The 27,144-nt window shown below is 29.1% G+C and overlaps 1 protein-coding gene and 1 long non-coding RNA gene across 5 annotated transcripts; one reads left to right on the top strand and one right to left on the bottom strand.

The window, feature by feature from the left end:
- Positions 1-3,629: 3,629 nt before the first annotated feature.
- UVH6 (RAD3-like DNA-binding helicase protein) lies at positions 3,630-26,773 on the bottom strand. Of its 4 annotated transcripts, none has more exons than XM_085746100.1 (15): positions 26,707-26,773; positions 26,644-26,675; positions 25,941-26,524; positions 25,187-25,467; positions 24,528-24,610; positions 24,044-24,447; positions 23,713-23,906; positions 23,423-23,603; positions 23,215-23,339; positions 22,236-22,325; positions 22,026-22,104; positions 21,849-21,925; positions 21,036-21,144; positions 4,196-4,347; positions 3,630-4,065 (listed from the first exon to the last, which is right to left on the bottom strand). In XM_085746100.1, exons 3-14 carry the CDS (start codon positions 26,472-26,474, stop codon positions 4,225-4,227), a joined length of 2,280 nt encoding a protein of 759 aa, XP_085602226.1. In that variant the 5' UTR covers positions 26,475-26,524; positions 26,644-26,675; positions 26,707-26,773; the 3' UTR covers positions 3,630-4,065; positions 4,196-4,224. The 4 variants fall into 4 exon arrangements, with proteins under 4 accessions (XP_085602226.1, XP_085602227.1, XP_085602224.1 ...); XM_085746101.1 differs by having other exon boundaries at positions 25,941-26,490; XM_085746098.1 differs by having other exon boundaries at positions 26,644-26,773.
- On the top strand, positions 5,595-6,048 carry LOC146950144 (uncharacterized). Its single transcript, XR_015027447.1, has 3 exons — positions 5,595-5,683; positions 5,796-5,815; positions 5,912-6,048. It is a non-coding gene; the product is annotated as an uncharacterized LOC146950144 (long non-coding RNA).
- Positions 26,774-27,144: the final 371 nt, after the last annotated feature.

Raw genomic sequence — 27,144 nt, 5'->3', positions numbered from 1 at the left:
TATATTGATGTTGCTTCAAAGGGCTAGGTGCGTAGATGCTCCGTATTGACGGTAGTAGTCGTTCATCATACTTAAAAGATTTTATCCTCTATGGTTGCTTCTTGCGTCGTTGGTGAACTGTGATAGATTTCTATTGTTTGTTCATCCCTCGATCTGGACTTCGGCTAAAGTTTCAAGACCACTGTGAATCTGTGGATTCGGTTCGTAATTGGTTGTTTTGGCTCGAAAGAGGGTTTATGGCTTACTAATACTTAGAAGCTAGGGCGTTGTTGGAACTTGAGTCCTTTCTATGTTGACAGACGATCCATACGCCTATTTAAATGCTTAAAAAATTCCCACTGCGTTTATTTGCAATTTGGTTCCGCACCCCTACGTGCGTTCATGGATTGTTTGTGGTAGTGGTTGTTTAGGATATTCTCTTTTATTACCATTTTTGTACTGAATTGTTGGGTTTTGTTTTTGTGGTTTATTGGGTCATGTCCTTGCTCCTTAGTCTTGTACTTCCTTCTCTTTTTAATTTAATTTTTACTTTGATTATAAAAATGAAAAATATTTTCCTTCAAAAAAAATGAAAAATATTTGACTCATAATTTTTTATGTATCAATAATAAATATTTGTCATATGTTTTTTTTTTTATAAAAACTTCATTAAAAATTTTGATAAATACTTGTCCCGTACTTTTTTATGTATGAGTTATAAATATTTTCTTGTGTTTTTTAATATTTGTCTAGTGTTTTCTTAATATTTATCAATTAATTCATATAGAAAGTAACTCATGCGCATAGAGGTTAGCTAACATTTGTTTAGTCCTTTATTTTTTTGTTTGTTCACTTCTCTTCCTAATAGCATTAACCTAGATTACATAAGAAATAAGTTAGGCTTGCATAACTTTGGATTATGTCTTTTTGAAAATGTGTTGATCTAGTTTCCCTTTTCTTTCTTCGTATTTCTATTTTTTTCCTTAATGAATTTGGGTAATGCTTCTAGCATCACTTTTTTTTAGGGAACATCTAGCATCACCTTTGTTTCATAAAAATAATAATATTTACCAATAACAAATATTTTTTCCATGTTATTTTTTTTAGGATTCAGTGATTAATAGTTGTGCCGTATTTTTTTAGGATTCCCGTGTTATTTTATTTATATTTGTAATAAAAAAATATGTTATTTTTTTTAGGATTCAGTGATTAATAGTTGTGCCGTATTTTTTTAGGATTCCCATGTTATTTCATTTATATTTGTAATAAAATAATTATTTGTATGGTTTGTACAACATAATGACATGTGTCATTGATTTAAATAGATGAAAGAAGAATGTCATGTTGATTATTTATTTAAACTATGCTCGAATGTATATATAGGAGATGGGAGATTTGAATTCATGAAATAGCGTCATATATGCCTAAATACACTAATCAACACTCTTTCTCTCCACAATTATAAGAGTAGCATAATTTTTAATATTTTTTTAATAACTCATATATCGACTCAAGATTATATTATTAAATAACATATGCATATCCCCGTGAGCTTAGCTCAGTTGGTAAGGACAATGCATAATATATGCAAGGTCTGGGGTTCAAACCTCGGACACAACCAAAAAATAACATATGTATTAGTGTACATCCTACTAAAAACAGATGTAGTGTAAAGTATTAGTGTACATCCTACTAAAAACAGATGTAGTGTACTATTGAATTGTCTTGTAATAAATTATTTACGTTTGAAATTTGTTTTTTTTAAGGGTAAGATGAAAACAAAAAAACAGATGTAGTGTACTATTGAATTGTCTTGTAATAAATTATTTACGTTTGAAATTTGTTTTTTTTAAGGGTAAGATGAAAACAAAAAAAAAATCTACACTCATTTATAATATCGCGGGGAAGGTAAATAAAGTCTGATAGCTTGTTCTTTTGTTCCAACCAGTAAATAATTTTACACTCGAGTCAAATACATTTTTTTTAAGATTTGTCAAATAATTTGTTATATAAATAAAAGATATGTCCCGTGATTTTATAATATTTATTAGTAATAAGTTATTAACTTGTCCAACGTTTTTTATTGACAAAACTTGTCCAAAGTTTTTTGGCGAGGGATAATTATTTTTCCTGTATTTTTAATATATTAAGAACTATGCTGTTTTTTTAAATATTTATCAACGAAAAATAGTCATCTCTTGTTTTTTTACGTTTGCTTTCAATTCAAATGGATACATGTGTAAAATAATTTTATACCGTCAATGTAAAGTGATTAAACTCGTTTTCATATTTATTTTTTATGTAATTGATAAATCAAAGAAAGGTAATTAGTTTATCTTTATATTTAACTGTTAGTAGAATATTAACATATTTTGTTTTTGACTTTTTGGATGCCATAAATGATAATTAATATTGAGCAAATGCTATAAATAAAATTGTTTATGTTTATATTCCTTGTAGTGCCACTTGGACATTTTCTATATGTATTTGAGCTTAGCATGCCATGTGTAATTCTCATTTCAACCATCCTCAAATGTATGTTAGAGAGATTACCAAATTGTCATTTGTTTATATGTGTATTATATTTGACTTTTCATATATCAAGATAAATTAGTAGTATTAATTACAAGTATGTTTAGGAAAAAAATAATAAATGCATCTAGTAATTTGAAAATGAATTTATATTTAAAGACAAATTTTTAGTCAAAATAGTACTCAGATATAGAAACAGGGGGAGTATAAGTGTTTGGTTTTCCCAAGATACGCATTAAAAAGCCATTAGTATGGAAGCATGTAAGCACAAAATTTCACAAATGGAGTTTATTTGTTTAGCTCTTGAAGCATCAAGGAGGACACAAATACTACAGACTCTATACTCATTCCGCGCAAACAGTTTTCTCATAATGTGTTGGTGCTAGTTGACACAACTACAACAAATTATTGTGTTTGTTAAATAATTATGCATTTTATGTGAATAGTTAAACATAAGATGCATCTTGGCAATGCGTTTTACCATTAAGATTACTTTGAATTTACTTCTTGACTTACTTATGGCTATGATGGTTTGGTTGCGTGTGTTTGATGTCGATATAATACATCAATTTTTCCATGCTAATGTAGTAGATTGGTTGCAGCCTAATCTGAATTTTTCCAAAAGTTCAAATTTGAGGAATTAGCCAAAATTTTGTGCTACTTCTTGTCACACTTTGTGGACGTCGAGGAACAAGGATAGGCATTAAAAAGTGATGCCATTACTTTGCATCTAGAGTCAGTTCATACAAGACAACTTTTGATGTGAACATTGCAATTCCGAATGTGAAGCTTTACGAAAGACTTGAAACTTCATGCGGACGCAGACTATAAAACCTAGTTGTGTCACCAAAAATATTTGGATAAAAAAAAATTAGGTATTAAATAAATTGGGAATTACTTTATGTCATAAAAGTGCTTGAACTATCACCTAAAGAAATTGCTTACTGTCAATATCGATTTTCTAGTTTTTATTATTTTGGTGTTGTAATTTTAGTGGGCATGGGGGGTAGCAACACCACTTTCAAGTATTAATATTTTATAGAGAGAGAGAGAGAGAGAGAGAGAGAGAGAGAGAGAGAGAGAGAGAGAGAGAGAGAGAGAGAGAGAGCACGTAAGAATACAATAAGAATATGAAAGTTGTTTCAAATTGTCACAAAAATGGTTACAAATATCATTTCACTAATCCGCAAACTAAAATTCATTTTGTTGAATAGGATTTACGATTTGTTGATTAGATTCTGTGACGGAACTTTGTTCCTTTGAGGGGTTGCTAGATGGGCATATTTTCAATCTCCAATATGTATCAACAATAAATTTGATAAACCCCATAGAAGCCTTGACAAATGCATTTTATTAAGTACTACAAAACATTCAAAGAATTTCAAGTCCAATTCCTAAACGAGAACCTTCATGCTAAACAAGGACTGCATCTTCCTCATCATTATGGATTGCTACATGGCGCCCATCACATCAAAATGACATTGTGTGTGTATGTTTGGAAACGACTCTTTTCCACGGTATTACCACACATGGGCACGGTAACAGCATTTCTAACTGCGAAAAATAACGTTAAAATTACATCAGGATGCAGGAATGATGCTCACAAAGCGAATCCAAGCACTAAATATCTGTGAAGATGATTACTGCATTAGGAATTAATAAGTACAGTAGATAAGAAGGCCACCTCAGTTACACTCAAATTCATAGATAGCTTCAATACAACATATCATTCATGCTGCCCTCCAAAACAATCTTATCCAAGTCTTCCTGAGACAGCAAGGTTTTTTTGCCAGTGCCACCAGTCTTATCATATGGCTGGGCCATTTTCCTGAGGAACTGCATCCAAAATATAAGAAATTGGTCATTATGCAACCAAATATTATCACATTCTTATGAACATGCAAAACTAATAAGGCCTCCCATTTTTGTAACATTGTTCCAACATCAACTTCATGGATACCCAACATATATAAATACAAAAAGATACTCAAAGCTGATATAACGCAACCTAGATATACGCATTTAGCTAACCTTGAAAGATGCAGAAAGAGCTCAGAAAGAATCTCTTCCTGAGTTAAAGGCATAAGGAAGAGAAAATAAAAGTTTGGCTACTAGGAAAAAAACATTTCAAAACTGCTGAGTAAAAAGGCACTTGAACCCTCTGCTAGTTACCAAGTCTAAACACACAAGTGAAACTTAGACCTAAGATTTTTTTATTTAATTATTTTTTATTCTATTTATATTTTCACTAATAACTACAAAAGTATCAACTTTATTTCACTTTTTTTTAAAAGAAAACTCAGTATACGGCCCGAGGACCAACTAATCCGAGGGGTCCAATCCCTCCGTCCACTTGCAGGGGCACCATTTAAAGCCAAAGCATAGCTCTGTATGGACTTAGCCTACCGAAATTGGCAACAGGGGAAATTGAACCTAACCTGAGACCTTGAGAGGCGCACGCACACTCCAAGGTCCCAAAACACCACCACTTGACAACTTTGTTTCACTTAGTTTCCATTTTCAAATATTTGATAAGAAACAGTAAAAATAGAAATATTGTTCACAATTACCTACAAAAATATTTTAAAACAAGAAACAAATAAAATGGAAAACAATTTTTAGAGCCAAAGAGACTCTTCTAGGGCCTGTTTGGTGTCTATTTTCATTTCCTTTTGTCACATCATTACAAAAAATGCCACCTCATTCACTTTGTTTCTTGTTTACCAAAAAATTTGTAGTCAAAAGTGAAAATAAAAATCGTAACAAAAACTAAGGGCCCATTTATTTTGTAAAACTAAACATTTCCTATTTTCATTTTTTAGAATTTGTTATTTTTACTTGCTAACAAGAAAATAAGAGACTCTTCTTGAAGTGAACAATCGTGCACATCTTTTGGAAACAATGAAAATACCAAAAGAATTGTTTTCATTATTTACAACAGAGGAAAGTTATCTACTATAATATAAGAAAGTAGTGCACGCTCAACCACAGCTTGACCTCTGGCAGCGTGTGTGAGTGCCATTTGGCAGCGGCTTTGCTTGACAAGTGGACAGCTCTTCTGCTTGACATATGGCATCTGGTATTTTCAAATTTGCTTTATGAAGAGAAAGGTCATTTTGGGGGGCAAATTCTTACATTTGAATTTCAAATTTCAATACCCTTTTCTATAAAAGTTAATACTTCTACGGATCTCTTCTTTCATTAGATATCTTCTTTCATTTTTCTTCTCTCTCACTTTTTCTTATCTATGTTTAATGTTTAATAATCTATTTCTTATTTTGCAGGAAATGAAACGAAATGTAAGGTAACAACAACAACAACTCTTCTTTCTTCTTCTTCTTGATGTCCTTTTCTTTCCAAACTTTCTAATCTTTACCTTCTCTTCAATTGGATTTTGCAGGAAACTTGAAGTGTTGCAAAAAAAATATTATGAACAACTTTTCAGATCTACAAGTTCATTTGATGTTTAAAGTGTCTAAAATTTACTCTTTTCTCTTTTCTTTATCTAACATGTACCTTTTCAATATTTGTATTTACATTCAACTACAATTTTTTGATCTAGAAATGTTGCAGGAAAGTTGAATGGAGTTCATTTCTCTTTATCAAACTACAAACAAAGAAAAGAGAAAAAAGGGAAAAAAGAAAACAAAGATGGAGAACAACAAACTTAAATGTGTAAGTATGGATAGGAAAGGTGATTCAATGGATGTATCACCTAAAACGAATGTATCAATGATTCAATGGTGTTTGTTCAATCTTTTTCAAATACTTATAAACTTGCATAATCTTCCTTTAGTTTATTATTATTTTTGAAAGAAAAAAAATTGAGTAAAAATAAAGTTTATACTATTTTGTATCAATGGTGTTTGTTCAATCTTTTTCAAATACTTCTAAACTTACATAATCTTCCTTTAGTTTATTATTATTTTTGAAAGAAAAAAAATTGAGTAAAAATAAAGTTTATACTATTTTGTATAAGAAAAAAATAGCTTATAAATAAAAATGAAAAACAACCATGAAGGATTAAGAACAAGAAAAAGAAAATAAAGATGAGTACAAACATCAAAATAGACAACAATTTTGTCTGATGTAAATTGTGTCTACAATTTTCACTTCCATTAATTTGTTTTTACAACCTGTTGCTATTAAGCTATTAAAATACACAGATCTGTGATTTTTTATTATTCAACATGTGAGTTTTTTTTATTATTCAACTGTGAAAGAGAAAATTCTTTATATATTCTAAAAAGAACAGTCCTCATTTAGACTTAGAAAAAAAAAAACAGAGAGAAAGAAAGAGAATTCTTCTGTTTACATCATTCTGTAACAACGTCAAAAAAAACAAAATTTGCAGAAAAAATGGTTTTTCTATTGATATTATGGAAGAAAAAAAAAGTCTTCATTTTTGCTGGAAACGAAATTTGGGATTTTCAGAAAAAATATATTTTTTTTATCAAAATCCAGTAGAAGGATTGTCAAAAAACATCAATAGAAAAAGATTATTTGATCTACATAAGAAATTCTTACATCTTTTCAAAATACAAGAGAATCAGATCCAATTTCATCTTTTAACTGTTGTTGTTGTTGCATGTAATGGAAACATAAGATGTAAAGAACTTGACCTTGATGAAGACACCAACCCAGTTTCATACCATAACAGCGGCGGTTGCAATTTCAGGCGCGGAGGTCGCAATTTCTGGTGTGGAGGTCGACGGGGAAAGTGTTTCAAATTATGATCTTTTTTGTGGGTTTTGTAGAGGAGTTGGAGGAGAGTCTTTTTATGGTATTGATTTTTCAAAAGGTTGTCTATGTTGGCCGAGATCTAGCCAAGAAGGTGGTAGTTGAGAAGTTTACAAATCTATTTGATCTGAATGATAGATGATAAAGAATAGGGCAAGATTATGAGTGTGGTTCAGCCAAAGGCAGCCGGAAATTAATCATGGAGGTTGTGAACAGTAATCCGGCGGCTAGGGTTTGTTAGAAGAGGAGAGCTTCTCAAATTCCTTTGATGAAGAGAGAGAATAAAATTAACAAATGAGCATTTGTCTAAAAATAATAATAATAATAAAGGGTGGGAGAGATAAATTATAAAACTTAAAAGTTGGATTACCGAAAAGAAAAAAAAAATGAAAACTGGTAGCCTATGTTGTACAATACATTCAATTGTTGTACAATACATTCAATTGTTATTAAATTCTAAAATTAAATGGCTGATCTTTGAGAAAAAAATGTGAAAAAATTGATATGAGTATTTACAATTAGATGTAAGAGCATCCACATCCATGCCACCCAAATGAGTGGTATAAATGGGACCCACATAATATATTATATTACTTTACACTTTTCAATTATTTAAACCACTCAACTATATTTTCTAAATATCCATACCACTCCTCTAAAACTCTAAAATGGGTCCCACTTATCTTACACCTACAATATACTTTAAATTATATTTTACATTAAAATAAGTAATTAAAATAAAAAGAACTCAAAAGCAATACAAAAGTTCTGACAAATTCTGGAATGGAACGGTGGTAATGCATTGCCACCATGGTTGGTTTTACTACTTGCTTTTTTGCCAAATAACAGAGGTTTCCTGACACAATTTCATTTGTGGCAGTTATACCACGGTGCAAAAGCACCGATAATCATGCTCTAAGTTACTTAATTGGTTCTCTTAAAAAAATGTTTTAATTGGTTGTACGTGTAAAATTATTTTTCGACCGTCAACTCATTACCATTAAACTTTAAATATTATTGGTACTCTTAATCAATGGTTGTGATGTCTGTGTTTCCTCTTGATGCGTGTCCTCTCTACTTGCTTAGCCAAAAAAAAAAATCAATGGTTGTGATCACTTAGTCAAAATTAAAAAGGGAGATGTATTTCAAAAATTAATTGTATATTTTTAACCGATCCAACTCTAAAAAATGTGGATCCTTAATCAATTTATTAAAAAAATTATTTGCAATGGGTGTCATTATTTGAGATTTATACAATTAAACTATCATGAACTTGCATGTTTTCACTAATACAATTCGTCACTAATGAAATCAATTCTGATAAATGAGACAAGTTCTCATTGATAAAATAATTTTTATTGAGAGGCCATTGATAAAATAATATTTATCTTTGATATATTTCACTGATATGTATAAAAATATGATATCACTATAATGGTGTTCCTATTTTTATACCATAACTTTGATTACACAATGTCATTAAACCATCGTTAACTAAAATGTATGAAAGAAATTGACATTGATTAAAATTTAAAAAATAATTAAAAATGGATGGAAGAAGTTTACATTGATTAATTGAACTATTAAGCACGAAAGAAGTTGTCACTGATAAAAATTATAAAATCTTACTAGACAACGATATTAAACTCTTTAACTAAAATACATGAAAAAAGTGATATTAAACTCTTTAATTAGGAAATTCACTCTAATTCACGAGATAAGTTGTCATTGATAAAATAATATTTTTAGGAGAACATTGATAAAATAATATTTGTCACCGATATATTAAATTATATTTAAGCAGAGAATCTTTGTTTTTTTGTTTTTTTTAACAAGCAAAAATGGATTTTATGAAGTAGATGTAATCGTCACAAGAAAATTTATGTAACACAAGGCAGAATTTCATATAACTCTCCAATTATTGATTAATACATTAAAGGCAATTTATTAATGAATATCAAATTTATGTACGTTGGAAACTACTCATTTAAGTTGGAGAAATGCCAATAGAGCAACTCATGAGCAGAAGCGTGTGACCAACATAAAAACTAATAGACCAACTCACTACCCTTAAGAAACCATGGGCTGTTAACTAAGGAAATTAACTATGTCAACTGGGTTGTAACTATGTATTCAAATGCAAGTCAAAACATGTGTTAGACAAATCATGACATTGGACAATGTAAGAAACAGTACCTGTAACAATTATATTAATAAAAATAGCATTATCAATTGACCAACTTTGAATAGTTCTGTCTAATCAAAGTCTATCATATACTACCTAATCTAGAATAGTAATGAGTACCATTTTTTGGGAACCAATGAAAATTATTTGTCTCAACTAAATTTCGATTACAAACAAATGGTGTTAGAAACTCAAAACAACACACTGTTATAAACACACAAATTCTGCCATCAACCAATCTAATGGATCACCTTCAGCTTACTCAACAACATATTAAGATTAAGAGACAAAAGAAAACAAGTATTAGAAGAGAAAAAAATTGGTGGTACATCTAACATTAGTAGAGATACTTCAACTAAGAAATTTACTCCCAAATTTAGTAAACCTCTTATTTGAGGAGCAAATACGCTAGACAGGTTGTCACTTATAAAATTTTAAAAATCACTTAAATACTTGGGATAAGTCGTCACAAATGAAATTAACTCTGATAAAAGAGACAAACTGTCGTTGATAAAATAATTTTTGTTGAGTGATCAATAAAAAAATAAAGTTTTTAATCGATACATTATATAATATTCAACATAGAGTATCCTCTACTGATATATATATATATATATATATATATATATATATATATATATATATATATATATATATATATATATATAAGATGATATCACTAACACGAAGTTCCTATTATTTACACAATAACTTTTATGGTACAACGATATTAAACTCTTTAACTAAAATACATGAAAAAAGTGATAAATTGTCACTAATAAAGTTAAATTTCATTCAGAAGACAAGTTTATTTTCAGAGCAAATACGCTAGATAAGTTGTTACTTATAAAATTCTAGAAATAACTAAAATGCATGGGATAAGTTGTCACAAATTAATTAACTCTAATAAAAGAGACAAGCTGTTATTGATTAAATTATTTTTGTTGAATGTTCATTGATAAAACAATATTTTTTTATCGATATATTAAAGGGTTAATTAAGTAAATGGTCCTTATAAATATTCAGAATTTTGTTTTTAGTCCCTACAAAATAAAATCACACTTTTTAGTCCCTATAAAATTTTCCATCAACATTTTTAGTCCCTATAAAATTTTCCATCCGCATGTTTAGTCCCTATAAAATTTTTCCATCAGCATTTTTAGTCCCTAAAATGCTTAAGAAAAAAGTCACAGGGACTAAAAAATGTGATTTTATTTTATAGGGACTAAAAACAAAACTGTGAATATTTATAGGGACTAAAAACTTAATTAACCCTATATTAAATAATATTTAATGTAACGTATCTTCTTTACTGATATATAAAAAAAACATGAAATCACTATAATGATGTTTCTATTATTTATACCATAAATTCTATTATACAACGATATTAAACTCTCTTTAACTAAAATACATGAAAAAAGTAATTAGTTATCAATAATAAAGTTAAATTTCATACATAAAACAAGTTTTTTTAAGGAGAAATACGCTAGACAAGTTGTCAGTTATAAAATCTTACTAATAACACAAATGCACGGGATAAGTTTTCACAAATAAAATTAACTGCGATAAAATAGACAAGTTGTCACTGATAAAATAATTTTTGTTGAGTGGTCATTGATAAAAATATTTTTCATCGATATATTATATAATATTCAATATAGAGTATCTTCTTTTATTGATATATAAAAAAGTGATACACTAAAACGAAGCTCCTATTATTTATACCATCACTTTTTTTATACAACGATATTAAACTCTCTTTATCATTTATTCATGAAAAAATGATAAGTTGTCACAAAAAAAGTTAAATTTCATACAAAAGACAAGTTTTTTCGAGGAGCAAATACCCTAAACAAATTGTCACTTATAAAATCTTAGAAATAACTCAAATGCATGGGATAAGTTGTCACAAATGAAAATAACTCTGACAAAAAAGACAAGTTGTCACTGATAAAATAATTTTTGTTGAGTGGTCATTGATAAAATAATATTCTTCATTGATACATTCAATAAGATTCAATGTAGAGTATCTTCTTTCGCTAATATATAAAAAACATGATATCGCTATAATGATGTTCCTATTATTTATACCATCACTTTTTTTGTACCACGATATTAAACTCTCTTTAACTAAAATGCATGAAAAAAGTGATAAGTTGTCAATAATAAAGTTAAATTGCATACATAAGACAAGTTTTTTTAAGGAGCAAATACGTTAGACAAGTTGTCATTAATAAAAATTTATAAATAACTCAAATGCACAGGATAAGTTGTCACAAATGAAATTAACTCCGATAAAATAGACAACTTTTCACGGATAAAATAATTTTTGTTGAGTGGTCATTGATAAAATCTTATTTTTCATAGATATATTACATAATATTCAATGTAGAGTATCTTCTTTCACTGATATATAAAAAAAATTATATCACTATAACAATGTTCCTACTATTTAGACCATAACTTTTTTTATACAACGATATTGAACTCTCTTTGTAATTTATGCATGAAAAAAATGATAAGTTGTCACTAATAAAGTTAAATTTCATAAAGAAGATAAGTCTTTTTAAGGAGCAAATACGCTAAACAAATTGTCACTTATAAAATAAATAAATCAAATGAAAGGGATAAGTTGTCACAAATGAAATTAACTATGTTAAAAAGACAAGTTGTCACTGATAAAATAATCTATGTTGAGTGGTCATTGATTAAATAATCTTTTTTATCGATATATAATAAAATATTCAATGTACTTTTATTGATATATAAAAAAATGTGATATCACTATAACGAAGTTCCTGTTATTTATACCATAATTTTATTATACACCGATATTAAGCTCTCTTTAACTAAAATGCATTAAAAAAAGTGATAAGTTGTTGGTTGTCACTAATAAATATAAATTTCATACATAAGACAAGTTACTTTTAGGAGCAAATACGCTAGACAAGAGGTCACTTATAAAATCTTAGAAATAAATCAAATGCCCGGGATAAGTTTTCACAAATAAATTTAACTCTGACAAAAGAGACAAGTGGTCGCACATATGTTTATATAAAAAAAATTATATCAGTACAACAATGTTCCTAATATTTAGACAATAACTTTTATTATACAATGATATTAAACTCTCTTTATAATTTGTGCATGAAAAAAGTGATAAGTTGTCACTAATAAAGTTAAATTTCATACATAAGACAAGTTTTTTTTCTGAGCAAATACGCTAGACAAGTTGTCATTAATAAAAATTTATAAATAACTCAAATGCACGGGATAAGTCGGCATAAATTAAATTAAATCCGATAAAATAGACAAGTTTTCACGGATAAAATAATTTTTGTTGAGTGGTCATTGATAAAATCTTATTTTTCATAGATATATTATATAATATTCAATGTAGAGTATCTTCTTTCACTGATATATAATAAAAAAATTATATCACTATAACAATGTTTGTATTATTTAGACCATAAATTTTTTTATACAACGATATTAAACTCTCTTTGTAATTTATGCATGACAAAACTGATAAATTGTCACTAATAAAGTTAAATTTCATAAAGAAGTTAAGTTTTTTTTAGGAGCAAATACGGTAAACAAATTGTCACTTATAAAATAAATAACTCAAATGAACGGGATAAGTTGTCACAAATGAAATTAACTCTGTTAAAAAGACAAGTTGTCACTGATAAAATAATTTATGTTGAGTGGTCATTGATTAAATAATATTTTTTATCGATATATTATATAATATTCAATGTAGAGTATCTTCTTTTATTGATATATAAAAAAATGTGATATCACTATAACAAAGTTCCTATTATTTATACCATAATTTTATTATACAACGATATTAAGCTCTGTTTAACTAAAATGCATTAAAAAGGTGATAAGTTGTCAGTTGTCACTAATAAATATAAATTTCATACATAATACAAGTTATTTTTAGGAGCAAATACGATACACAAGTCGTCACTTATAAAATCTTAGAAATAAATCAAATGCTCGGGATAATTTTTCACAAATAAATTTAACTCTGATAAAAAAGACAATTTGGATCTTATAAAATCTTAGAAATAACTCAAATGTACGGGATAAGTTTTCACAAATGAAATTATCTCTGATAAACTTTTATTATACAACGATGTTAAATTCTCTTTAACTAACATGCATGAAAAATTGATAAGTTGTCACTGATAAAGTTAAGTTTTATACCTAAAACAAGTTTAGTTTAGGAGCAAATACACTATACAAGTTGTCACTTATAAAATCTTAGAAATAACTCAAATAGACGCGATAAGTTGTTACAAATGGACATAACTTTGATAAAAGAGACAAGTTTCGCTGATAAAATAATTTTTGTTGAGTGGTCATTGATAAGGACGTTATTTTTTATCGACATATTAAATAAGATTCAATGTAGAGTATCTTCTTTCAATGATGTATAAAAAAATAAACATGATATCACTATAACTATATTCGTATTATTTTAACCATAATTTTTATCATACAAAGATATTAAACTCTCTTTAACTAAATGCATGAAAAAAGTGATAAGTTGTCACTAATAAAGTTAAACATCATACGGCAGACAAGTTTTTTTTAGTAGAAAATACGCTAAGCGATTTGTCACTTATAAAATCTTAGAAATAACTCAAATGTACGAGATCAGTTGTCACAAATGGAATTAACTCTGATAAAAAAGACAGGTTGTCACTTATAAAATTTTCGAAATAACTTAAATGTACGGGATAAGTTTTCACAAATGAATTGTTCAAAAGAAAAAAAGTTTTCACAAATGAAATTAACTCTAATAAACTTTTATTATATAACAATATAAAACTCTTTTTAACTTAAATGCATGAAAAAAGTGATAAGTTTTCATTAATAAAGTTAAATTTCATACAGTAGACAAGTTTTTTTTAGGAGCAAATACACTAAACAAGTTGTCACTTATAAAATCTTATAAATATCTCTAATGTATAATATAAGTTGTCACAAATGAAATTAACTGTGATAAAAAAGACAAGTTGTCACTTATAAAATCTTTGAAATAACTCAAATGTACTGGATAAGTTGTCACAAATAAAATTAACTCACATAAACTTTTATTATATAACTATATTAAACTCTCTTTTACTAAAATGCATGAAAAAATAAATGATAAGTTGTCACTAATAAAGTTAAACTTCATACGACAGACAAGTTTTTTTTAGGAGCAAATACGCTAAACGAGTTGTCACTTATAAAATCTAAAAAATAACTCAAATGCACGGGATAAGTTGTCACAAAAGGAATTAACTTTGATAAAAAGATAAGTTGTCACTTATAAAATCTTAGAAATAGCTCAAAGGTACGGGATAATTTGTCACAAATAAAATTAACTCTAATAAATTTTGATTATACAACGATATTAAACTCTCTTTAACTAAAATGCAGGTAAAAAGTGATAGGTTATCATCACTAAAATTAAATTTCATAAGATTAGAACTTTTTTTTAGGAGCAAATACGCTAAACAAGTTGTCACTTATAAAACCTTATAAATAACTCAAATGGACGGGATAATTGTCACAAATGGAATTAACTCTAATAAAAGAGACAAGCTGTCATTGATAACATAATTTTTGTTATGTTGTCATGGATAAAATAATATTTTTTATTAAGTAACCAAAAAAAAAAATATTTTTTATCGATATATTAAATAAGATTCAATGTAGAGTATCTTCTTTCACTGATTATTTATACCAAAACGTTTATTATACAACACGATATTAAACACTCTTTAACTAAAATGCATGAAAAAAGTGATAAATTGTCACTAATAAAGTTAAACTTCATACGACAGACAAGTTTTTTTTTGGAGCAAATACGCTAAACGAGTTGTAACTTATAAAATCTTAGAAATAACTCAAATGTACGGGATTAGTTGTCACAAATGAAATTAACTCTAATAAAAAAGACAATTTGGATCTAAAAAAAAAAATTAGAAATAACTCAAATGTACGGGATAAGTTTTCACAAATGAAATTATCTCTGATAAACTTTTATCCTACAACGATATTAAATTCTCTTTAACTAAAATGCATGAAAAAAATGATAAGAAATCGCTAATAAAGTTAAATTTGATATAAAAGACAAGTTTATTTTAGTAACAAATACGCTACACAAGTTGCCACTTATAAAATCTTAGAAATAACTCAAATACACGGGATAAGTTGTCACAAATGATATTAACTCAGATAAAAGAGAAAAGCTGTCATTGATAAAATAATTTTTGTTGAGTGGTCATTGATAAAATAATATTTTTTGAGTGATCATTGATAAAATATTATTTTTCATCGATATATTAAATAATAGTCAATGCATAGTATCTTTTTTCACTGATATATAAAAAAACACATCACTATAACGATGTTCCTATGATTTAGACCATAACTTTTATTTTACAATGATATTAAACTCCAATAAAAGAGACAAACTATCATTGATAAAATAACATTTGTTGAGTGATCATTGATAAAATATTATTTTTCATCGATATATTAAATAATAGTCAATGTATAGTATCGTTTTTCACTGATATATAAAAAAACACATCACTATAACGATGTTCCTATGATTTAGACCATTACTTTATTATATAACGATATTAAACTCTCTTTAAATAAAATACATGAAAAAAGTGAAAGAAGTCACTAATAAAGTTAAATTTGATACATAAAACAAATTTTTGTGAGGAACAAATACGCTAGACACGTTGTCACTTATAAAATCTTAGAAATAACTTTGATAAAAGAGACAAGCTTCGCAGATAAAATCATTTTTGTTGAGTGGTCATTGATAAAGACGTTATTTTTTATCGACATATTAAATAAGATTCAATGTAGGATATCTTATTTCAATGATGTATACAAAAATAAACATGATATCACTATAACTATATTCGTATTATTTATATCATAATTTTTATCATACAAAGATATTAAACTCTCTTTAACTAAATGCATGAAAAAAGTGATAAGTTGTCAATAATAAATTTAAACATCATACAACATACAAGTTTTTTTTAGGAGCAAATACGCTAAGCGAGCTGTCACTTATAAAATCTAAGAAATAACTCAAATGCACGGGATAAGTTGTCACAAAAGGAATTAACTTTGATATCACCTAAGATAAGTTGTCACTTATAAAATCATAGAAATAGCTCAAATGTACGGGATAAGTTGTCACAAATAAAATTAACTCTCATAAACTTTTCTTATACAACGATATTAAACTCTCTTTCTATACTCTTACTAATAAAGTTAAACTTCATACGACAGACAAGTTTTTTTTAGGAGCAAATACGCTAAACGAGTTGTCACTTATAAAATCTAAAAAATAACTCAAATGCACGGGATAAGTTGTCACAAAAGGAATTAACTTTGATAAAAAGATAAGTTGTCACTTATAAAATCTTAGAAATAGCTCAAAGGTACGGGATAATTTGTCACAAATAAAATTAACTCTAATAAATTTTGATTATACAACGATATTAAACTCTCTTTAACTAAAATGCAGGTAAAAAGTGATAGGTTATCATCACTAAAATTAAATTTCATAAGATTAGAACTTTTTTTTAGGAGCAAATACGCTAAACAAGTTGTCACTTATAAAACCTTATAAATAACTCAAATGGACGGGATAATTGTCACAAATGGAATTAACTCTAATAAAAGAGACAAGATGTCACTGATATCATAATTTTTTTTGAGTTGTCATTGATAAAATAATAATTTTTATCGATATATTAAATAAGATTCAATGTAAAGTATCTTCTTTCGCTGATTATTTATACCAGAACGTTTATTATACAACACGATAATAAACACTCTTTAACTAAAATGCATGAAAAAAGTGATAAGTTGTCAATAATAAATTTAAACATCATACAACATACAAGTTTTTTTTAGGAGCAAATACGCTAAGCGAGCTGTCACTTATAAAATCTAAGAAATAACTCAAATGCACGGGATAAGTTGTCACAAAAGGAATTAACTTTGATATCACCTAAGATAAGTTGTCACTTATAAAATCATAGAAATAGCTCAAATGTACGGGATAAGTTGTCACAAATAAAATTAACTCTCATAAACTTTTCTTATACAACGATATTAAACTCTCTTTTACTAAAATGCAAGTAAAAAGTGATAGGTTATCATTACTAAAATTAAATTTCATAAGATTAGAACTTTTTTTTAGGAGCAAATACGCTAAACAAGTTGTCACTTATAAAATCTTAGAAATTAACTCAAATGTACGGGATAATTGTCACAAATGGAATTAACTCTAATAAAAGAGACAAGATGTCACTGATAACATAATTTTTTTTGAGTTGTCATTGATAAAATAATAATTTTTATCGATATATTAAATAAGATTCAATGTAAAGTATCTTCTTTTGCTGATTATTTATACCAGAACGTTTATTATACAACACGATAATAAACACTCTTTAACTAAAATGCATGAAAAAAGTGATAAGTTGTCACTAATAAAGTTAAACTTCATACCGCAGACAAGTTTTTTTTTAGGAGCAAATACGCTAAACGAGTTGTAACTTATAAAATCTTAGAAATAACTCAAATGTACGGGATCAGTTGTCGCAAATGGAATTAACTCTAATAAAAAAGACAATTTGGATCTAATAAAATATTAGAAATAACTCAAATGTACGGGATAAGTTTTTACAAATGAAATTATCTCTGATAAACTTTTATCATACAACGATATTAAATTCTCTTTAACTAAAATGCATGAAAAAAGTGATATGTTGTCACTAATAAAGTTAAATTTCATACAGAAAACAAGTTTATTTTAAGCGCAAATACGCTATTCAAGTTGTCACTTATAAAATCTTAGAAATAACTCAAATATACGCGATAAGTTTTCACAAATGGAATTAACTTTGATAAAAGAGACAAGCTTCACTAATAAAATAATTTTTGTTGAGTGGTCATTGATAAGTACGTTATTTTTATTGACATATTAAATAAGATTCATTTTTTTTAGAGACATTTTATACCATAATTAAATAAGATTCAACGTAAAGTATCTTCTTTCAATGATGTATAAAAAAATAAACATGATATCACTATAACTATATTCGTATTATTTGTACTATAATTTTTATCATACAAAAATATTAAACTCTCTTTAACTAAATGCATGAAAAAAGTGATAAGTTGTCACTAATAAAGTTAAACATCATACGGCAGACAAGTTTTTTTTAAGAGCAAATACGCTAAGCGAGTTGTCACTTATAAAATCTTAGAAATAACTCAAATGTACGGGATCAGTTGTCACAAATGGAATTAACTCTGTTAAAAAAGACAGATTGTCACTTATAAAATCTTCGAAATAACTCAAATGTACGGGATAAGTTTTGACAAATGAAATTAACTCTAATAAACTTTTATTATACAAGTATATCAAACTCTTTTTTACTTACAAGCATAAAAAAAGTGATATATTTTCACTAATAAAGTTAAATTTCATACAGTAGACAAGTTATTTTTAGGAGCAAATACAGTAAACGAGTTGTCACTTATAAAATCTTATAAATAACTCAAATGTATAATATAAGTTGTCACAAATGAAATTAACTATGATAAAAAAGACAAGTTATCACTTATAAAATCGTAGAAATAACTCAAATGTACGGGATAAGTTGTCACAAATAAAATGAACTCTCATAAAATTTTATTATACAATGATATTAAACTCTCTTTAACTAAAATGCATGAAAAAAGTGATAAGTTGTCACTAATAAAGTTAAATTGCATACAGAAGACAAGTTTATTTTAGGAGCAAATACGTTAAACAAGTTGTCACCTATAAAATCTTAGAAATAACTCAAATATAAGTTGTCACAAATGAAATTAACTTTGATAAAAGAGACAAGTTGTCGCTGATAAAATAATTTTGTTGAGTGGTCATTGATAAAATTATTTTCCACAAAAGAGTCATTGATCTTAAGCTCTCTTTTGCTACAAAGCACAAAAGAAGTCGACATTGACTAAAATTTGAAAAAGAATTAAAATACCTGGGAGAAGTTGTTACTGATTAAATTAAATCTAATACAGAAAACAAGTTTTTTTTGGGGGGACAAATACATAAGACAAGACATCAATATTTTAGAAATAACTCAAATGCATGAGATAAGTTGTCATCAAAAAAACTTTAACAATGTTTAAAATTTTTTGTTGAGAAGTCATTGATAAAGTAATATTTGTCATCAATATATTAAATAATAATGATATTACTATATCAATGTTTAATATTAGACAAATATTAAACCCTCTTTAACTAAAATGCATGTAGAGTATCTTCTTTCGTTGATATATATAAAAAATAAGATATTCGCTTTAAATTTTCAACAATGGATATAGTTGTAGGATCCATGCTTTTAAGAGGATTCATGTCCTACATTTATATACTCAATTTCCAAAAAGTTCATCTTCTATGTTCTTAATCTATAATAAAAATTAAACAGATAGTCCAAAGTCCCTTTTTTTAAGGTGATAGTCCAAAGTCCTTATACATTCTTATTTACCCAAATTATTATTCCATTAATCTAATTTATACAATGATGAAAAAAATGCGCTAACGGTACAACCCATGCGTCCGCAAGTGGTGTAATGCACATTTGAATATGTTCATTAATGAAGCTGCATTTTACTCTGTGTTACCATAAATCTATCAATACTACTAATCTTGCTTATTGCTAATTACCATGTTGACTCGGAAATATATTTTATAATACCTCCCATTTACTTTGTCAAAACTTACGATGGGAACATTGCTTCCTATTACTTCCTCATCAAGCTACCATTTATATGAATTTATGATAATTATACGTTATCCAAATCTTACTTATTCCAAAACAAAATAGAATTACTGCCAAAGAAAAATATATTTAAAAATTTTTGCTTTTTTTAAAAAACTCCCAAATTAAATTATAAACATTGGCAAAAAAACATGCGCCAACGGCGCAACCCGTGCGTATGCACGGGTACAGCACTAGTTTGAACAACCAAAATTTGACAACCGTATTAAAATACACAATTTATAACTATTGATTTGACTCGAGGATAGAGAAAAAACTAATAAAACGAAATCATATCTATACAATATTTTGATTATAAAAATCATATCTTTTGAGTGAACAATCATATCTAATAGTTATTACTTATTTGTTAATATCTTTAATTATCTAAAGTAAAAAATTATAAAAATTTAATATTTTGAAAATATTTGTCGAGACAAATCAAACAACATCTTACATGCTAATATTTGTATTTATAGATTAGTTAAAAAATATGGTCAAAGTAAGTCAAATGAATAGTGCACATTGCAAAAATTGGACATGTATTTTGAAACGGAGGGAGTAGCTGTATTAATCAATCTAGTGGCAGGTGACTGTAATAGAAAGGAAAAAAAAAAGCAGGAGAATTCTTAAAACCGAAAACAAGATGGCCCATACAGTTTCAACGAGATTCCAATAATGTAATGCAAGTTACTACAAAATTTCAAAACAAAGCTATGAGGACAGACCTCGCGTGCAATATGCAAAGCCATGTCTGTGCTCAAGTTCAGGTGGGCATCACGTAAATGAGAGAGTATCCAGCCAGGCAATTTAGATCGTTTATCATGACGACTATACCTGCAAATGGTAATAACCAACCATATATTTACTACCATAACTCTATCAAAGACAAATGAAGTAGAAGCCAAAACCAAGTAAATGATACATTCATCACGAGTAGGCATGCTCAGTACATGTAGTATCAAGATTTTGAATTATGTAGAAGCTGAATCAAAGTAGAGGGAAATATCTTAGGCAACTAAATATGTTATCCACATTTTCAATGTTTAAATTGGTTATTTACAGCAACATCTCCCCAATTTAGCAGTCCTAAACTTACATTTATTTCCTTGCCTAGAGCTTGTCAAAACAGTTGTTGCTTGTTATTTATTATTATGGGACAGACAATAACTTCCAATCCAATTTGTAACAAATTCCACCAAAGGTTACATACAGAGAATACACTGTGCACTTTAAATAAAAAAAGCAACCAGCAACTTTCAGAAGCACAATTGCACTCAAGTTGTTAGAATCACGTAAATCTGTATTCTTTTAACTATACAACTTCCTAGATTGATTGTCATTATTCCTAGAGTAAACAAATTCCTAGGTTAGGGCTTATTCATCAAGCATCCAATGTATTTATTGTAACACTATTATAAATACAAGTTATGATCTCAGTATAGACACAGAATTTTAAGAAAGTTACAAAAGCAATGTTGAACTTTCCACTTGCAAACTAAAATTTTGAAAGTGGAAGAAATGGTCATACAAACACTAACCTTTTGTCTGCAAAAATCATCATCCCATAATCAGCCTTTGAACGGATTACACGGCCCACACACTGTGCAGCTTGTCTCTGCTTATGCAAAAAAAATTATTGTTACCAAGGATTCTAGTTTCAGAAAGTTTAACAATCAAATAATCATATCACCGAGAGGGAAGAGAGAGAGTCTCACCAAGGCATCAAAAGTTAGAAAATCTCCTTCCTTAATTTGAAAAGTCTCTCGTAGATATTCTAAGCGTGCAAGCAAAATCCTGAAAAAATTTCTCTAGTAAAGTTCTGCAACCAGTAATATAACCTCCACAATTTCGACAATGAAAAAAGGCACAGATATACAATAGTTATAAATTACCCTAATTCAAAAATTTAATCAAATGGAACTCACTTGCTTAATGTGTACTGAAAAGGAACACCAAACATGATTACTAAACGGCCATAATGTCGATCAAAATCTATACCTTCCGCAACCTTTCCTCTGCAAAAAGTACAATATTTACTTTTAGCCTGTGATGAACTTGACTCCAAGATTGTGAGTAAAATATATTAGAATGACATATTAAGAAAATATGGTAGAATCAATTGCACCTAAGATGGCCAGGTCATGTGAAAAGAAGAGAATACTACCCTAAGTAAAAAGTTAGTCACGCAAAAACAACACAATAACTAGAGGCGTAGAAAGATTGAGAGAAACTCTAAAAGAAACCATTACAAGGAGTTGGATCAAAATGGAGTTTCCAAAGACTTAGTTTTGACAAACCACAACAAAACCATTTGATCAATATAGCTGTTATAACTTCTATTTATTAGGGAAATGTAATTTTTTTCAAAAGCTTTCAAAGAAGCTGCCAAAATAGTGTGTTTGGCAGCAAAAGCTGATTGAAACCCACATGAGAAGTGGCTTCTGTTGTTTACTTTTTATGTTCTATAAACAACCAGGGTCAGCATATGCCATAGCCCAAAGGAGTTGCAAACGCAATTATAATTTCTAAAATCTGAACAATCTAGTTCTTGTTGCATGTACAGCAAACAATGAACTAACCATGTACATAAGCATGAATTGACAAAAAAAAAAAATGCTATGGATAAAAATCAGTGTTCAAATCTGGAGATCCTATTTTAATGTAGAACTCAGGAGAAAGGAGCTTGAAAGAGACCAAATTAATTGTCTTAAACACAGAAATAGATGCAGGAGGTTCAGTTTTCAAACATAGTAACTTAGCATGAAATTCTGTACTCAACTGGCTAATATACACCAAAATCAAGGTACATCCACATGAAAATAAACCCTCTAATCACTTCTCTTGTCAAATTATATTTGGACGAAAATAAACCCAAGAGAATATAAGTAGTTTCAGTTATCTTACCTCGCAACTGAAAAAAAGATAGCACCTCTTCCACAATCACAAGCCTTGCGGTAGTTGTCAAGAGCCAATGTAGTTTCTACCACATCCTGAGTCTCAATAAAGACAAGCTTATGCTGCATTATTTCCTGCATAAGAGATGCTTTTAGCAACATGAAACTATGAAACCGACATTACCGGTAATAAAGGCGATTGTGGACATTTGGCTCACCTTCAAAATTCCATTTTCATTCCAGCTATTGACTATACCATCCATATATGAGTAACTGACGAAAAAACATACAATCCCGTCTGGAACAACTGATGCCATCTCCAGTAAGAGCCGTCCATAATTCCTCACTACGCCAAGATCACTTCTCATATCAAATTTGGTACTGACTGGGAGCTGATCACTGAAACAACAAACCAATTAAACATTAAAAGAAACCAAAAGGGGAAGTGAGAAAGGCAATTTTTAAGGAAAACAGATGTTGAAAATGTATTAACAAGACTTGGGAATACCTGCCACGGGTAAGAACCATAGGGCATATGCAATCTCTTGTTAAGGACATTGTAAAACTTCGACTGACAACAGGGTTAAAATTCAGAAGACGAGGGTACAAATCTATGGGACTTAATGTGCCAGATGTAATCACAACCGACTGAAATCGCTCAAAAACAGGTTTTATGGCAAGAGAAGCATCATGGCAACAAAGCTGAAATGCCATAGGTGAAGAAAAATTAGAAATATATACTAGAAACATAGAAAATATATAAATCTCACATAGACTAAAACTAACTTTCAGCCTTACGTAGGAATGAAGTAAATACAAATCAAAACATCAGCGCTAACCTGCAATACAGGATCGGGAATATGAGGCATTCTCTCGTCAAAAGGTTCTATTATAATGGAAAAACCACGAGCATATGTGCCCACAAGTGTGGCAAAATCGCATATTGTTTGGACATGAAGAAACTCATCAGTGTCTGTAATTTCCAATGTCATCATTAATGAATGAAGGCGGTCATAACAGAACTTCAATGTTTTTTGGTCAATTCCAGCATGGTTCAGAATAGAGAAAACAAAGCTAACAGGGTTTTCCTTCTCTACATTCTCAGTTTCCAAGCGCCCTTCAAGGTATTGAACTAATCTACGCAAGACCTGTATGAAGTGTTCAGCCTTACGAATATTTCCAGGTACAGCCTCCTTTAGTATATCATCAGGCAAGGCTGGATTTGCAAGCCAACCATCCGCAGCTATGTAAGGAAAATAAGTTTTGGTTAGTGAATATTGGATATAACATTAAGAAATATAACAAAATTGACATCATACATACCAGGAAGATCTCCTCTTAGAGCCAAACCCTCGACAAGCCTGTTGTATTCAGCACGGAGTCTACCAGCATCTGTGGCCTTGAACCTTCCTACCAGTTCAAATATTAAAGAGGATCCGAACACGAATTTTAGCAATGGGAACAAATGGAAAATTCAGCAAGATTGATACCGTCGAAAGGGAAAGATAGGGAAATTTCAACTTTCAAGTAACCAAAGGAATAAAGAAGGGCCTAGGATACTACAATTGCTAGAACCCCTAATTTTTTAACAAATTATACCCCTTATTCACTATTTAAAACTAAATAAAAAATATCAAATTATTATACCCCTAGTATTTTACCAAAAACTTACTAATTAAAATATCAAATTTAACTAATAAAAAGACTTTGTAGGATGTGGCCCACATCCTAAAAAATCTTCGAAACTATTTGATATCACAAATTCATCCCCGTGTCCCAAATACTTCAATGAAAAATTAGACTTTAAGGGCTTTAGGTGAAAGAAAATTGGCGAGATTATAACATGCATATTACAGAAGTTATTGCAATCACTAGAACCCCCATTTTTTTTTACCTAATTATGCCCCCTTGTTCACTATTGAATTTGTTACTGCAAAATCTAAATCACAAAACAAGAGGAGAAAGCTAGAAACGGCACATACTTGTCAATTTCTTGACGCATTCTATTTATATTTCTTCTAGCACCATCAACAGTCTGCCTCCTCACACTCACACTAAGTGCTTCGATACAAACATTATCAATATTATGAGCTTCATCAAATACAACAACTGATTCTTTCTGCATTTCCTTGGATATTATGGCAGCCACCTTTGGATCAAGCAAATATTGATAACTATAGACCACCACATTGGCAAACTGGACCATATGCCGTGCTAAAAAGTAAGGACACCACCCTTTCTCCTTCCCAAACGTTCTAAGATCCTACAATCACATACACATTCAGATTCAAACATTTTAAAAGGTCTGGTCATATCAAAATGCAAAACCATAGAACAACTAAAAATGAATAAAAATCAAAATTATGTCAACCTTTGAAAGTCTTAAATCTTAACACCAAGAAACAACCAAAACTGCTCGAAATCAGATTGTTCAGTCAAACCCACAAAAATTCCGGCATCTTGGAATCCAAGAACATCGGAAAGCAATCAAAATGGAAGTTTTCCAAAAATAACACATATGAGAATAATCTAACATCATAAAAATCAATATTTATTTTATTTCTATAAAAAATTTATACATTTAAGAATAGCATATCATCCAAATGGTATAAAAATCCGGCATTCCTAAATAACATTAACATTGTAAAAAATCAATTTTTATTTATTTTTATGACTTTATAAAGATTAGAATCAAAGCCTATAGAAATCCAACGAACCAAACTAAATTCGAAATACCTGCAAAGTATAAACACCAGGAGGCAAAACAGCAGCAGACCCGGCTCTTTCATACTGCTCAAAAAACTCACATGTAGGAACATTTGGATTCTCAGCAGCAAGCGCCCTAACCCAACTAGCAGTCAACTTCCTACACCCAGCATCAACCGAATCGCGATTCTCAGCAGCAAGAACCTTATTATTAACACAAAGATTCTTCCTCGAAGACAATCCAAGCGCAAGCATCTTCGCAGACGGACCAATAGATTTAACCATATAATCATGAAGCAGTCTCAATTCAGCTAAAGTCTTTTCCATCTCGTGAACGGTTCGAGTGCAATAAATAAGCTTGATTGGTGATTGAGGCTTTGAAAGTGTGTAGCTTGTGATTAATGAAAGTAAAGCGATGGTTTTTCCAGTTCCAGTCGGCATTTCGAGTAAGCAGTGGCCTTTTGCATCTAGGGTTCGTTTTAATTCAATCATGTATGCGTATTGTTCTGGGTATATGTTGTCATAGGGGAAATACACTGTTACTTCTTCGATTTTGAACTTCATTTTTTGTGAATTTCTTCTACAGATTCAGAAACATTGATCAAAATCGTAACCTAATTTCAGGAATGTAATGAAAAAATGGAAATTTCAGAAACGTGATTCATATCTAAGAAATCAAAAATCTCAGAGATTGAAGTGAGAAACGTGAAAAGGAAGAAAGACAAGTACTTACCGGTACGGTGGCTTTGATGGATCCACACGGCGCGATGGTGAAATCGCGGTGGCGGAGAGGGAGAGATACGGTGCGAGATTACTATCGGCGACGAAAGGGAGAGTATTTTTGAGAGAAAGGTTTCGGTTATGAAACTGAGAGGGTTTTTGAGAGTAAAAATAATCATTTTAAAGTCATATTTTTTTAGTTAAAAATGAATGAGTAACTATCGAACTAGAGTCGAAACTCGAATTATTAGTAAAGTTAACCGACTAATTTGAGTAGGACAATACGTCATGTTGGGTTATCTCTACTATTGTATCTCGTATTTGCTAAGTCATATACACACATTTTGTTTTTCGATGGTAATGATAAGTTGCGACTTCTCAATCGATCTTTTACCTTTCATAAAATATGTTCTGCTTACTCTACCCTAGATAGCAATAGTCATTACTTCTGAATCCACATAATACTTCTACAACGAGAAAGCTAATATTGTTGGTTGGGCAAAGCTCGTCAAGA

This window comes from Medicago sativa, chromosome 2, assembly GCF_051527215.1.
Source record: "Medicago sativa cultivar Bolivia chromosome 2, Bolivia_mono, whole genome shotgun sequence".
Lineage (NCBI taxonomy): Eukaryota > Viridiplantae > Streptophyta > Magnoliopsida > Fabales > Fabaceae > Medicago > Medicago sativa.
This window is presented reverse-complemented; position numbering and strand designations above follow the sequence as displayed.

Excerpts from the sequence above, each read along its gene's own strand:
- UVH6 (XM_085746098.1), bottom strand. The coding sequence starts at position 26,474 with ATGAAGTTCAAAATCGAAGAAGTAACAGTGTATTTCCCCTATGACAAC. Across the intron at positions 23,907-24,043 it reads TTCCCGATCCTGTATTGCAG|CTTTGTTGCCATGATGCTTC; the intron begins GTTAGCGCTGAT and ends ATGGCATTTCAG. Across the intron at positions 23,604-23,712 it reads ATGGTTCTTACCCGTGGCAG|TGATCAGCTCCCAGTCAGTA; the intron begins GTATTCCCAAGT and ends TTGTTGTTTCAG.